This window comes from Leptosomus discolor, chromosome 1, assembly GCF_034619465.1.
Source record: "Leptosomus discolor isolate bLepDis1 chromosome 1, bLepDis1.hap2, whole genome shotgun sequence".
Lineage (NCBI taxonomy): Eukaryota > Metazoa > Chordata > Aves > Leptosomiformes > Leptosomidae > Leptosomus > Leptosomus discolor.
This window is the reverse complement of record NC_141391.1, coordinates 15,290,292-15,306,226: the sequence shown is the minus strand read 5'-3', so window position 1 is coordinate 15,306,226 and position 15,935 is coordinate 15,290,292. Positions and strand designations below refer to the sequence as shown.

General features: G+C 36.7%; 1 protein-coding gene across 1 annotated transcript; it reads left to right on the top strand.

The window, feature by feature from the left end:
* Positions 1-2,782: 2,782 nt before the first annotated feature.
* Positions 2,783-15,664, top strand: ANGPTL5 (angiopoietin like 5). The gene is made up of 8 exons (XM_009950554.2): positions 2,783-2,881; positions 4,580-4,727; positions 5,744-5,847; positions 6,424-6,517; positions 7,462-7,562; positions 12,313-12,433; positions 13,460-13,645; positions 15,345-15,664. The coding sequence occupies exons 1-8, from the start codon at positions 2,783-2,785 to the stop codon at positions 15,662-15,664; spliced, it is 1,173 nt and encodes a 390-aa protein (XP_009948856.1).
* The last annotated feature ends 271 nt before the right edge of the window (positions 15,665-15,935 follow it).

The following is a 15,935-nucleotide window of genomic DNA, read 5'->3' as shown; positions in this document are numbered from 1 at the left end:
GTCAGCATAAGGCTAAATGCCTTGGTGATTTCCTGGCGAGACATTTCTTGGCTGCTGTATTTCAGCTTAAACCAATTCATCTCTTTTTCAGTGTGCAGCTGTTCTACGTCTTTGACTAGGAGGGTAAAAATAGTACTCAGCATTTGTAAAATACTTTTCTCCACAGGACACCACCCCCACTCCCCCCATATTTGTAGCACAGATTGTGAGGCTGGCATTACCATTTTACAGTCAAGACCACTGATGCTCAGGTTGCCAAATGTATTTAACATTTATAATATCCCAGTTGCTACAGTTGAGAAGTTAACCCCAAAATGGAAGACTTTCACCTCTGGTTCAGAATACCAGCCCCAAATTCACCACCTCTTTGCCCAGTCTGAACTCTTCTGTGTTGCAGGTAGAAGACTGGTTGCCACTTAACTGCCATGTGCTTTTCAGCTCACACGCACTTTAAAATCCCAGTATGCCTGATAAAATGCAGTGTTTCATTTAGGATGCAGTAGAAGGCTTTATCAGTACGGAGAACTGAGTCACCCAAACAGGACTGAAGCAGAGCTGGGAAATAACTGCAGAGTTTGAGGCCATGTCATATCTAGGAAGATTCAAGCTCATGGTCAACTCATGCTGGCAGAATTTGAGCTTCTTTAGACTTACTGCAAATTTCAGTAATACCCAGCGCAACTGTCAGCTTCACCTGACATACCTGCTGAAATTTAGAGTTAAGAATAGTGTTTATATATCTTTCAGTATTTTCCTTTTTTAGCTTTTCCTTTTTCATACTTCTTCATAGCCCTCCTTTATGGTTATTAGGTAATTCCTCCTGGTGACTAACCTCACATCTTTCAGACTGTGGGATAAGGTGAATAGCTGAGGACCGTGCGTTTCAGAACTGTATGATTATCCTGGGACAGCAAGCAGCCTGATCTCAAGTGGTTACAAAATGGAAGGTCCCACTCTGGCAGCTGATTTGAAAGAAGCTTAATAAATTTTACTGTGGGATAAAGACTGATATTCCAGTGAATGCTGAAGATCAGCTCTTAAATCTTTGTGGGATAGACTCTGAATTTATTACAAATCTTACTTGAAGGCTGGAGCATAGTTATGCTGCTTCAGAAACAGATTTTTCTTTCCTTCTTGTTCCAGTGGGTGATTAATCTGCTAATGCCCTTTAGCTTTCCTCCAAGCTTCAGTTTAACTGTGTAGGTGACTGCACGGAGAAGGACTTCAGTCAATGTTCTGACAATTTTAACTATTCCTTCCTGAAACTTGTCACTTCTTCCTATTTCTGTGCAGAGGAAGAGGAATAAAAACTGTTCATTCCCCCTTAATGTCATGTATGGGTGGCCATGAAAATCTTGTCACCTTCTTCCAGAGACTGAACTATGGATCACAATCTGCATCTTCTTGAGAGAGCATCAGCTGATGCACTAGCAAAATTCTAGTAATTCTTATATTGGAAAACTATGATGTGCCATGTGGTACTTCATACAAATTAAAAGTTTGATTATGAGAGACACTGAAGAACTGTGAAAGCTGTTAAGAATTTCACAGGCAGTCGAATGTGCTTCTCTCAGGGAGAGGCCAGTACAGGTGCTTAGTGCCCTGTGGCTAATAATTGTGCAAGAAAACATTGGATTTAAATTGGGATTAAAATCTGGATTTAAAACTGTGTTAACCCGCCTCTCCCAATTGCTTTCAAATCTCTGTAGCGAAGGCTATTTCCAGTATATTCCAACTTCAGACAGGGATGGAGATAAACCACAGTATGGAGACAGATTTGGAACGTTGTCTGGCTGTACCAGCGTAAGGCGATGTTGAACAGTGTGTTCTGAAGAACCTTTAGACAGTGTATCTCCCAGTGGTATGTTAGAAACTGAGGTTTCATTTATTTAGCCAGATCACAAACAATTTATATTCTCTAATGTGCATGAGGAGTGGAAAATCTGTTGGACCTTTATAAACTTTCCAAATAATTTGCTTTTTGGTTAAAATACAGATCCAGTTTTTAAGATACAAAAATTGTGGATTTGAGTGTGTGAAAACTGTAAGTGCCTCATAGCTTTAATTAAGTTTCTGTGGACTGCACTTAAATTTCTCCTTTTTCAGGACATTCTCTTGTACTTTGACATTCTTCAGGGATAAAAATAATTGTATTTGAACGATTGTCTCACTCTCAATACCTGTGTTCCTACAGATGGGCTGCCACTGAGACCAAGAGACTGCTATTGTCCTGCCAGTAAACAATTCTTGAAGTAATAGAAAGTATTACTTTAAAATAATATTTTTCACTTTTCTATTTTGAATTGGCTTTTAGGGCATATTCCAAAATTGCCTCTACAGCCTGTTCTAGTGCACTACCACCACACCAATATAAACACCTTCATTTTAATGATAAAAACCTTTGTAAAAAGATGAAGACATCAATTAATACTAGTTTTTCTTTCAAGTAGCCCAGACTATTCACTACCAAATATATACCAATGCTCAAAAAATAGCATGTAAGAAAATTCATCGCAGTGTTATCACATTGAAAGTATGTGTGTTTGATGTGTCACGTAGAGGTGATAAGCAGTAATTGCTCTCAGCATACAAGCAGTAGTTTATAAAATCTACTGTGCAACTGAAATGTGGTTTATTAAATCCAGGCATTAAAGGAGTGATGTGTTGGCTGCTCTTTGTGCTGTAGACATTCCCAAATACTTAGCTCAGGACTTCATAGTGTACAATCCTTTCCACGGAAATTTGAAACCCGTCAAAACATTTGCATTTCTTCAAGTCAAAGATGAACTGCTTTAGCGTAACTTCACTGATCTGCCTTAATATTTTTTTGTTCAGTTTCGGAGAGACCGTCAAAAGTAACGTCAAGCCTTGTTCATCTAAGGTAAGATTTTTCAATTACTTTGCTTAGATAAGATAATGACTGTAACTGCATGATTTCTCAGAAAAGTGACAGATGTGTTTGAAATGTAGATTGCTTTATTTAGGATAGATACAAAAATACAGAAGAATCAGGTATTTTTAGATGGAGAAAACAAGCTACACTGACACTGTAGGAATTCAGTATATTAGAACACTTTTGTGTTAATGTCCTTCATCACAGCTGAGTTGTTAGGCCGTATTTTTAATCCCATCTGCATGACTGTAAATGCAGAGTAACTATTGTTTTTGGCAGAGTCACAGTTTTTGCTTGAAGTGCCGAGGTCAGATTTAATTGCCTGTTTCATGTTGGCTTTTGTTAAAAATAAATATTGATTTAAAATATTTGCTTGACAGTATTTAATTGAACATCTGGTGAGTAGCTGTGATAAAGCCCTGGAACAAACCATAGATTCAAGTGATCTATTTATAACTATCATAGAATTTTTCTTCCTTTATTTTGTGCTTATTTCAAAATTAAAGAAACATTCTTTTAGTTCTATAGCATTTATCTCCAGACACAAAATGCAAATACATTAATAATTCAGAAACCTTTTTTTTTTTTTGTAAAATCCCATTGTTAACAGTTTTATGTAATTTTTATGTTTCCTTTTTAAAAGCAAAAAGCAGGAAAAACCTGTTCAGTGCTTTGCCAGTGTAGTGCCAATACCAGAAAGAGAAAACTGAAGCAGGAAAGGAGAACAATTATGTTGAAGATATATTCAAGTCTAAATAAGTTTTCTTTTTCATTAAAATATTTGTGTTTCTAAGGATCCTATTTACATTTGAAAATACAGTATATGAACATATTACAGTGCTTTGCTGAGATTAAGGAATCAATGAACAGACTTAAATGAAAATATGTTTCTTAGTCTTTTGACAATGACACGTATTTCAGGAATTACTTTTAGCTTTTCTTTAAGTGGTGAGTCAGAGGCATTCCCTTATTTTATGTTACACGGTGCCATGGAAGAAAAAATATTAAATACGAAAATATTTTAAAAGAACATTAATAGGTGTAATGACTTTTTCAATTATTTTATTGTTACTATAATTGTGTGCCTGTGAATACTGTCCCTGTGTTCTTTCCTCTGTAAGAGCATTTAAAATATTTTTTTAATGCTGAGTTTGTTTATAAATCTGCTTGGGACTGCTTGTGTGCACAGATTAATAACTTGTGCAAGTATTTCCATGATCAGAATCTAAGAATTTAGAGACTTTCGAGAGTAAAACTGTTTGGTAATATGCGGAAAATCCAAAAGCCTGCTTCTTTCCAGTGAAAATAACTTTGTTAGCATGAGATGTCTGTTGGGTGTGGCAATTCCTAAAATGTGAGCTTCTTAAATGCAAGATTTGCAAGTTCTTGCCTCCAGTTCACAGTGCTCACAGGTGGAATACTTTACCAGAAATGTGGGTGGTATTTTTTAAACTTATAGAGATTATTCTTTATCTGTGGCACTCTCTTTCTCTTGTGAGTTATGGCTAAGCAGAAGACACCTATCAGGCCTTGGTCTCAGCTCTGTCAATTATTTCCTGATAAAGCTTTAAGAAAACAGGTTTTGAAGGAAGACCATGGAGTAATCTAATTCATTTTGGCAGAGTGAGCAATTTTATATATGCTTTATGATCAATTTATTTCCCCCTCCATTGTTTGGTACAACAGGGCACAAGGAATGTTGGAGCTGTGGAGGAACCACTCAAGGCAGAAGAGAAAAATAAATCTGCAGATATTTCAAAACAAAAAGAACAATGCCTTGTACCATGTGATGTTCAAGCTAAAATTTTACGAGGGGAAAAACATTACATGTGCAGTATGTATTCATAAAGAATACTCTCAGCGACAAGCTACGCAATGCCATGCTATGCAATCCTCTGCCATGCTACGCTATGCTGTGCTAATTTATTTTTTAATCTTCTCGAGCACATGTGACAGCCTTTGACCCTGCTGCCCGGGCTGAGTATTGTTGAGAAAATTTGGGGGTTTTGGGGTGCATCTGGCGTGACAAAGTATAATCACGCTAGTCTCCCTTTATAATCACTAGTGAAGACGGGCAAATCCAGGCAGCAGCTCAGCCCCCCTAGATCTGTGTTACCCTCTGAATGTCGGTAGCTCTCTCCATCACACAGGAGGAGTAGGGTGTCTGTCCCTCATTTAAACATCAGAGTTCGATGTGGGGCAGTTAAGTGGGAATTAGGTAGATAGGCAGGCAGGTAGTTAGTTCATTAGTTAAAGTGGGAGGAAATCTATGCTTCAGCTTGCCTGTTACAGGTGCTTGTGCAGGACATTCTTTATTCACTGCCTTGACAACTACACAGCAAATGATGTAATCAGCCTCACAAAAAAATTGTCAAAATTCTTGTCTTTCACATATGATTTTTAAAATACGTATTATTAATTACCTGACAGGTTTACTTTTTAAAATTTTTATTTTTAGCATCAGGGCAAAAAACAGGAGTAGCAGAGTGAATAAGTAAATGTAGGATGACAAGGAACCTTATATATCTGTCTTTTATTATTTGCATTTGTATTTCTGAAATATCCACTAACTGGTCATCTGTGTTGCCCAAGGATAAGACGAAATTCTTCTTCAAATCTTAAGAAAAGTGATCACTTCTTAAGATATCTTAAGATATCAGCAAGGCTGAGGTTTTTAGCAAATTTGGCTTAAACCTGTGGTCTCTGTACTACTTTGGGTTCACTTTTAGGTACCCTAAGGTGAAAGATCTTTGACATTCACTTAGATATCATAAATAAGTGTGTCGTCATTCAGTCAAGGATATCTCTAGATTTATGATAACGAAGTGGATGAACATATTTCTTTTAAAGGAAATTTGCAGAACTCTCTTGTTGAATATGCAAGAAGTACAAAAAAACTGATAAGAAACATGATGGATGATCAACAGTCTTCTTTGGATTACCTTTCTAATCAGGTACTTTTTTCTTTATCATAAAGATTTTTATTTATTATTTATCACTACAGGTATTGTCTAACTGAGGAAAATTAAGCATGTACATTGTCATTAAAACAGTAGAATTAGAGTCTATCACCATTCCTTCTGCCTTGGGTAGGGTGTGAGTTCCATTTCTATGAAGAGTGATAAGCACCACCTGGTCCACAACTTAGTGGCGTGCATGGCAGTAGGGTAAGTGGAGGACTATTCCTCCACATTGCTTGCTATCTCCAGTCCTGTTGTATTTGTGCAGATGATATATTATCAGTAACTCTGATGACAGTAGTTTACAAATACTGTGCATCACTCAGTGCAGATATAAAGCCTTAATCAAACTGAAGAACGTTTTTTGAATTGTCTGGAATTGTGCCTAAAAATTATTTTGAATGAAAAAAAAGTAAAAAATCAGACCAATTCACCTAGTGAAGGTATGAATCACTAACACATCACAAAAATGAACTTCAGATTATATTTAGCAGGAGTCAAAAAGAACATCTTTAGAATGTAAAATTCCTCACTGCAACCTAATTAGAGATCTTTTATTTGCATTGGCAGGTAAATGAACTCATGAACAGACTTCTTCTTTTGAATGCAGAAGTTTTGCGAAAGCATTTGGATCCACTTCCTTACAAAGCAGTTCAATCTCATGGTAAGTATTTTTCACATTTGATCTTGACCTCTTCCCTTTTTATCTTTGTATCTTGACAATGAGCTAATTAAAGCAAAGGTAAGCAATTATGACATTTACAGTATTTATTCTATGTTAGTAACATATAAACTCCAGAAAATTTGTAAACTGTTTAAGAATGCCGTCATAAAGACTGCTTTAAATCATCTGCAACTGATAATTCTGGGCATCCTGTTTAGCATCTTGTTGGGGTTTTTTTATGCAGAATACCAAGTATGATCATCAGTTCATAAGTGATCTGATGGTGCCAAATGGCACTTTCTTTTGCAATGAAATGAAGTGTGATCTGCATTTGCAACATGCTTCTTCAAATGGGACAGAAGTCACTTCTACACTGGACAGTTAATCTTCTTTGTAGCGTCCATCCCAACTAAAGGAAACATTACCTCTAAGCAGTCCTATGGCCATAGAAACTGCTTGAGTATGTTTCACACAGACCCATCTTAACACTTAGAAACAAAGGGGGCTTAATCTATACACTATGATGTAAAAGCTTTTACTATACATTATGATGTAAAGGCTTTTACAAGTATAAAACCAAATATCTGCAGGAAAAAAACATCCTTCCCCAGATAATAACAATGTCTTTTTTTCAGTACAAGTGTTACCCAAATAAAATCTGTAATATAACCCAGATACATAATCTTTCATTTCTGTGTTCTATCTGTTAAGATTAGAAAGAACTTTCTCTATACAATATAGTTTATACTTCTTTCTGAGCTTAATGGAGTTCAGAGAATTTTAATTTCTAAGGTAAATTCACAACAAAACATGATTTTAAAGACAAGAAATTGCTATTTGAAGTCATTCATATGCTACCAAGAAAAGTAATATCTCTGTGCTTAAGCTGTATTTGTTTTTTTTGGTGTAACATAATGAACTTCATTAAATACTTTGTTCTCTAGGGTTGGATTGCACTGATATTAAAGATACCATTGGTTCAGTTTCAAAAACTCCAACTGGTCTGTACATTATCCATCCAGAAGGATCAAATTATCCTTTTGAGGTAAGAAATTTATCTCTCAGGGTAGTCACAATTTGCTTGAGGATATGCACTTAGAATATATTTAATAAAGTGTTTTCCTTGACGATTTCACAACAGAAGAATAAGAAATGTATTAACTCATGCAAATGTGTCTGCCATTTCTAGAATTCTGACGAGTTTCTTGTTTTCTACAAAGAAACTTAATCTCTGTCATAAGACCCCATCATCAGTTTTCATATACAGTGAAAACTGTACTGAAGAGGAAAACCGGGTATTTTCCAGCACCCCTTTTGGACATGGAGAAGTGCTGTTCTTTTCTGTTCTAGAGATGGAAAACTGAGGAGCCAAGTGAGACTGATCCATTTGGTCTCTAAAATGGGACCTTTGGCTTTTGGAATTATTCTGCTGGATGACTGTATAGCATTGCGTTCTCTTGCGAAGTGACTCTGCTGATGCTGGTACCTTGGAGCGTGATATTGTATAGGCATCTAAATATAGGTGCAGAGGTACATTAGCTTGAGGAGCAGGTGCTTAGCTCTTGTCTGAGCATAATTATAACTCAGTCTTGAGGCAGGCAGGCATCTAAACTTCTAGTCTTCATATCCAGTTTGCAGGATACACATTCTTAAGACAAAGAAAGAAGGATGAAATTCAGCACGAACTGCAGCAGTCATGCTTCCTGTCCCCACCTGCGTTTTCTGTAATTGCTCAGAGTTATCATGCTCATCTGGGAGAAGAGAGCTTTGGGTTAATTTCCTCAGGCTCAGGACATTCAGATCCTTGCAAACACAAGAAATATTTTGTTTTGTCTGTTTATTTCCATTTCAGGCTGTTCTACTTGGGGAAGTCCTCATGTGTAGTGGAAAGCCAGATATGGCACTTTAAACCTTTTATTTTGCAGTACATGCTGGGGTCATTAGTTTCTGGAGAAAAAATATGGAGTTAAAGCCAGCTAATAAATAGGAAAATTTAATATCTAACTTTATAGTCTTCCTTTATATATAACAAAGGAAGGATGAAACCCTTTATCTCTAGCCAATTAGAACCCTACAAAATGCTACAAAAAAAGAACGCAAAGTGGTTATGAAAAGGCTTTAGAAGTATGCTGGGATCTCAAAAGAAAAAAATGAACTTGGTTCTGCAGACCCCTGATAGAAAAACCTGTCATTCTCCGTATACAGTGCAGCGAGCTCAGGGAAAAGACCTGTAACTTATTGGCAAGTTCCCTCCAGGTAAAAGACAGGTAGAAGCATTCACAGAACAACCATAATTATAGCATAAAGAAAATGCCGTCTGCCTCACCCCAGGATGAACCATAGCACAAAATGCATCTGTTTCAGAATTTCTTCTGGATTGAGGGGGATTCCATTGAGGAAATATTCATACCTCACCCAAATTACTTTTCCTGAGAGATGGTATGACTAGTCTGTGTCAGAAAAGTGATTTTTCAGTTCACTTACAGCTTTTGGCAAAAAAATCTGAAATGATAAAGTTCCTTTCACTTCAAAAGTATTTTTGACACTTTTCCACATGTAAAGTTACTGCCAGAATCTGAGAATCAGTTATATGAGTGGAAAAGTTCCTTAAGGAGAATAGAAACAAAAAGAAAAAAAACATAATAATTTGATTAAAAGCACAAGGTAACATTAAATAATGAGAAGAAATGTCTGCACTCATTTCATGAGTTCTCATTTCTTGTCTGGTAGATGTTACACAGAACTGAAAGGATAGTGCCAAAAAGTTCTCAGAGAAAAATATCTAAAATATGTGTGTTCCATAAAGAATGTTATTCTAAGGAAAATTGTTTAATGCAAATTCTTCCATGTGCTGAAGCATAAAAAAGGTATAAGAGAAATGATAGATGAACAAAAATATCAAGGCACTAAAGCATAAACAAGAAATTGTAATGCATTTTAAGGGGCTAATAGCAAGAGTCCTGGAAGTTCTGCAGACTAGTGAAATAAGAAAAATACAAAGAGGCAGAAAACCGTAGTAAGCTAAAACATCAGAAAACAAAGCCACCATGAAACAATTTATTTCAATGAGGACCTCTTCAGCAATAAGCTGCCCTTCAAATGTAACTGAAACTAAACAGAAATGTCTTTAGAATATTTGCATGAAGATACCAGATAAATGAAGCAAACCATTTAGACAATTTGATCCTCTTCTCCTGTTTTCATGTTTGAAACCTCATGTTTTCAAAAGTGAGTTGAGATTTTGATGCTTAACTCGGGCTAATTGCAATCTGAATTCCAGGAGCGCTAAGAATATCCAGTTTCAGTGGCAGGTTCTTGTCACCTCAGAAAATTAGTCCCAAATGAGCATTCAAACATGAGACAACTAAAATCAATTTCACTTCTGGGAAACTGAATCATGATCACTTTCTGATACGTTTTTTCAATGAGTAAATTTAGATCAATGATATTTCTAAGGTGGGTCAGACAAACTTAAACAGTTGTTTGGAATATACCTCTTATACACACTAAAGATGGAAAGGGAAGAAATTCAGTAGAAGCATCCTCCTGCTGATTTAATTTAAATTGTACAGTCACGCCCCTCATACATTGCATGGTATGAGACACAGAACAAGCTGTAAAGTGGATTAACTATTATAAGGCTTTAAGAAAGAAAATTGCATCTTTTCCAGCATATAAGGGATTAGGAAACTACACAGCAATTTCTGGTTTTTGGGTATCTATCTCATATTTTTACTTGGCTGGTGTATGTGTTGGTGCCATATCTAATCGGCTCGTGACCTTTCATGTAGAACCAAATCTGTTCCTTCTGAGAATTATCAACACTCCCACTGATTTATATTGGACTGAAGATTGATGTTGCGACCAAGTGAGCTCCTCTTTGTAGTTCTGACTCACAGTGAGAGGAGTAGCCAAGCATGTAATCATCTTCTCAAGACAGTGGATGAGGCAATGGGATTATTTTTAATGAGTTTTAGGTGGTTGCATCTAAATATTCATTTTGGAATCTTCTATATTTCTTTTTATTCCAGTTCCACCCTCCTTGGGTGACTGAAATAAGCATATGACTCTCCAGGGAATAAAGCTTATAATTTTCTTTCATGCACCTGACCCTTACTATAATTCATTCAGTATTTGTGTTGCAAGGCTTGCTCAAAGCATCCAATGGTGCTGACTTACTTGAAGATCCGAGATTCCCCAGGTTGTACTACATATTGCAGCTCTGTCCTGTCGCTTTCTTGTCATTCATACAGAAGATGTTATTAAGTTACAGAGGTTCTGAATATGATGTTGATTTGTTGTTCCTGCCGAGGACCAAATCTTTGGTTTCATGGAAAGTATCTGGCTGTTACAGGCAATGGAGGTGCAATGTATAAAGCTTAGACTGCCACAGTTTTTTTCAGAGTTAAACTGACTTCCACCTAGACTCTACTTTTAACAACTGGCTAAGAATGCAGATCTCTCTTTTCTGAAACATGTTTCGTGGTGTACATTTGCTGTAACATGAACAAAAAATTCCTACTTTACTCCATCACTTGTGCATCTGCTTACTGTTATGATTTACTGATAGCTAACTTTATATTTTGACCTCACTTTTGTTGTCACAAGTAGCTTAATGGCTCCATAGCTATATGCATTTTCCAGGTTAATTCTCCTGATATTAGTCACATTGGGAGACACTTACAAAAGAGCCTCTGTTTTTAAACACTAATTTAAGCATAGTATCCCCTTTGAACAGCTTAGGTGGTGCAGTGTCTAAATGTGCAATATGCATCTTTCTATACCAGCATGCCAAGACTTTCTAATCTGTGTTAGAACTGGTGGAGCTCTGCCACTGGGGACATACTTGAAAATACCCAGAGTGACCTGGATACTTTCCACTTAACTTCAGGCACTTAGCTGAAATCCCTAGAGAGCAGCCAAGGGTCTAGGGGCCCTTTCTGTAGCCGGCGGAGGTGACTAACATCTGCAGAGGGTGATTTAGATCTTGCTTTCCCAGAGCCACGCTATGAATGCACATAGGAGGATTAGAGGGGAGACAAGGGCAATAAGATTCCTCATTAGGGAACTCAATTACGTGTCTAAAGTTAAATGGGCTGAGGAGAAAATGTGGCACATGTGATATTCCATAGCAGACCAGAGAGCACCTGGACCACTGCCATTTGACATGCTGTTGGGCACAAATTTTAGCAAAGATTCATTAATTGGAAGTTGATCTTCTGCATTCAGAGGGACTGCTCAGTTGCAGGCTGTTATTGGGACCCCTTCTTATGTAGAGTTTTTGCTGCTTCAGCGTAAATTATTATATACTGGGTTATTGCTGTCACTTTTTCCATTTCCTCACCTTTATTAAGGGCTTTACATTTCCCAGGCATCACAGTATTTCTGGGGAAGAAATAAGAAGTTGTGCCTATTTTGCTTTGCTGAAATAGAAATATATTCAGTGTTAGTGCCTGTATCTGTAACATTTTGCACGATTAATACATGACATTGCATGTTGCTTCCACTTCAGGCTATTATTAATACACAGTAACATTTATCAAAGCTTATTTGTTATATTTGATATGAGCAGACATTTGCACACTACAGTTTCTACTGGTTGAGGAAATATCCAAACCAAGCAGACCAACAAGAACATTCTGCAGCTTCAATTTTATTTTCTTTGAGCTTTTTCTTAAGATATTTAAAGGTATGTTGCTTAGCAAAACTCTGAATAGTCCACCTTTACTTAATTAAAATGTTTTCTTCATAACAGTTGCTTCAAGAATGCTTAATCATATCTATGTCTATTTTAGGTTTTGTGTGACATGCATTTTCAAGGAGGTGGATGGACTGTGGTTCAGAAAAGAACTGATGGAATCATTCCATTTCAGAGAACATGGTCTGAGTATCTGGACGGATTTGGTGACCTTTCTGGTAGTAATTTTAAATACTCTTAAAGCACTTTGGACCCAATGTTTCTGCTGTCTGCATGTGAGCTACATTCCACTAAATTGTGTGGGATTTTTAGTAGTATAGAGGGTAAAGTTCTTGTTTCTTAAAAGTCTTATTTATACTTAAGAGGGTTTTTTTTATCAGTTCTATTGTGTGATCTCAATAATGACTATCACCCTGCTAGAGTCTTTAGCTATCGCCCATCCTCAGTCTCGCAAGAGGTGTTTAAAACGTTGTGATATTTTCTTCCTGAAATAATGTAGATATTATATATTCCCTTTTTTTTTCAGATTAAAAAAAGTTTCCTTATTTGGTTTTAATCACATTTGTGAAATATTTCCTTAAAGCAGAGAGAAATCAGTAGTATTTCATGATGGGGCATGCAAAGTTGGAAACAGAATGGCAGTATTTCAGTAGCTAATACCAACATAACTGTGATATTACTTTTTTACTGCCACCTTTCATCCAGCAAGTCTAAAAAGTGGCTTTTTCAGGAGTTTATCTAGGATTGCAATAGAAGCACACAACTTTTCAACTATACACATGGGGCAAACTTTCATGGAAAAAAGTATGGTTTACAGAGGCAGCAAATCTCGAGAACCGGGTTTGAGTGTTGCGTTTCATAGAATGCTAAGATTTCGCTGTATTGCCTTTAGGAACACTACTGAATTCTGTTTAATCAAGTGGCTCTTTAGCACATCTAGTTTTTGTGGTCTTCTAAGGTGTATTGAAGATGAACACTTGAAAGTTATCATGCAGGCAATTTTCTAGAAATGTCACAGAGAAAAAAGATGATGCGCACATGGGAATTCTTTCCATGGATTTCCCACTGAAGTAGGAAGATTACTCTGTAACTTCAGTAGTCTTTCAAAGGAATATGAGCCTATCATACAACTTCTATTACACTTGATTCAGGAAGGAAAATAAAAAACCTAGTAGAATCAATTTTTTCTTTTACACTTTCCATTTCTGGAAGTTTATTGACTCTATATTATATTTCTGTTTTAGGGGAATTTTGGCTTGGACTGAGGAAGATTTTTCACATAGTAAATCAAAAAGCCACTAGTTTCAGTCTTTATGTGGATTTGGAATCAGAAAATGACAAGCATGCCTATGCATCGTATGATGGATTTTGGATAGAGGATGAAGCATGTTCTTTTAAGATCCATTTGGGGCGTTATTCAGGAAATGCTGGTAAGAACCTCCTTCTTTAAGATATTTAAAGATAGCTGTTCCCTTTCTTAATGTGAAAAAATGCATTCAAAAGAGTAATGCTTAATTAAGATAACTTTAAAAATGTTTATTTCTACTCTGTTTTTCTGTATTTGGTACATAATGAACACTTATGCAGACAAATGGTTAATGGTGTAGCGATTGGTTATGCCGACATCAGTCTTTACATAGTAAGAAATCATCTTATTCTGTTGCTTCAAAGTCTCTAATGGAATAATTGAATAAACACTCCTTTAATAAAGAAAAATAATAAAGAAAATAAAGGAACATTAATGGATTCAAGTCCACAGAATATATATATAATGCATGAGGGCTTTTGTGTGTGTTTGTGTATATCTCTCTAATGGCTCAATTCTTTAGATGTTCATTACCTCATCCAAACTTGCTGATGTTAGTGTGAGTCTTCCTGATGCTGTTGCTTTGGTTAGTTCAGAAGTGCCCAGACAGTGGTGTAGAAAGGACAGAGCACGAAACCGACTGGAACAAATTAGGCCTACAGTGTATAACAGTTACTGGCTGATACATAGACACAAATTAATTTATAATTCCAGACCTCCCTTAATATCATAGCTATACTCAATGTGCAAAGATTTGTGTGAAATATTGCGCTAAGGATTGCTGGAGCGTGTCCAGAGAAGGGCAGTGGAGCTGGTGAAGGGTCTAGAGCGCAAGTCCTGTGAGGAGCGGCTGAGGGAACTGGGGTTGTTTAGCCTGGAGAAGAGGAGGCTGAGGGGAGACCTGATCGCTCTCTACGACCACCTGAAAGGAGGCTGTAGTGAGGTGGGGGTCAGTCTCTTCTCCCATGTAACAAGCGATAGGATGAGAAAAAATGGACTCAAATTGCACCTGGGGAGGTTTAGATTGGACACTAGGAAAAATTTCCCTACTGAAAGAGTGGTCAAGCATTGGAACAGGCTGCCCAGGGAAGTGGTGGAGTCACTGTCTCCGAAGGCTGATGTTCAAAAAACATGTTGATGTAGTGCTTCTAGACCTGGTTTAGTGGGCATGGTGGTGTTGGGTTGACAGCTGGACTCGACGATCTTAGGGGTCTTTGCCAACCTTAATGATTCTATGGTTCTATGTTTTACTGCTTTTTTCCTGATTTTTGTTGAACGTTTACTAATATGCAAGAATGTTCCTCATTCCTAATATAATAGTTATTCTCTAAATGTGTTGGTGCTTTACTCTACATGTATTTGTAAGAAACACTATTCCTTTAGTAAGACAACAGAACCAGTAACCACTGATCTTGGTGTTTTAACAATTCCATTTTATCTCATTCCTCACTCTGGGACTTTGGGCACATCACTGGAAAATCTGAAATTAACAACCTTTTTTATTTCTTTTATCTCTTCTTCCACTGCCTTTGAGAACAGAAGCCTTTACCTCCATAGCTGGTGTGTGTCACTAAAAGCAACAACAACATAAAGATGTTTCATCGAATTTCAACTTCTTCCACACTTCTCAGTATTTTATACTTTTTCTTTCCAACATTTTTAACACATTGCCAGCTCATTATCTGGTAATCTGGAACTGCTTTTGAAAAACTCTTTTTCTAATAAATTCAGAGGAAAAGTTTGTGAGGTATGCCACAAGTAAGAAATGTTATGATTCTCCATAAATAACCCTTTTATCCTTCTGTTTTATCTGCTGTGCTTAGGTGATGCATTTAGAGGATATAGAAAAGAAGATAACCAGAATTCAATGCCTTTCAGCACATTTGATGTTGATAATGATGGATGCAGGCCAACGTGCACTATTAAAGAACAGCCTGTAAAGAGCTGCAGCAACTTCAGTGATAACACTGGATGGTGGTTCAACCAGTGTGGCCTGGCAAATCTTAATGGTGTTCATCGCTACACAGGTAGATTTCTAGCAACTGGGATTCACTGGGATACATGGACAATGAACAATAAACCAGTCAAAATTAAATCAGTATCAATGAAAATTCGGAGAACCTATAATCCATATTTCCGTTAACCTATGAAAATAGAAACTTATCTCTTCTTGCAATTATGTGGTATAGTGTATCACTGCATCATAAATACCTTTCATTTTCACTTGAACAGTTCAGTCTTAAAACTTTATTAGATATTTCCATAATACAGTTACTCATTTTTATTATGAAATGTCAGCATTTATAGTGCTCCCTCTTGAGTACAAAGATCCTAAGAATAAGGTTTTCAGAAAACAGATGAAGCTTAGTGTTTGTCAGCTTTTATTCAACTGCCTCTTATGCAATCTCAGAGTC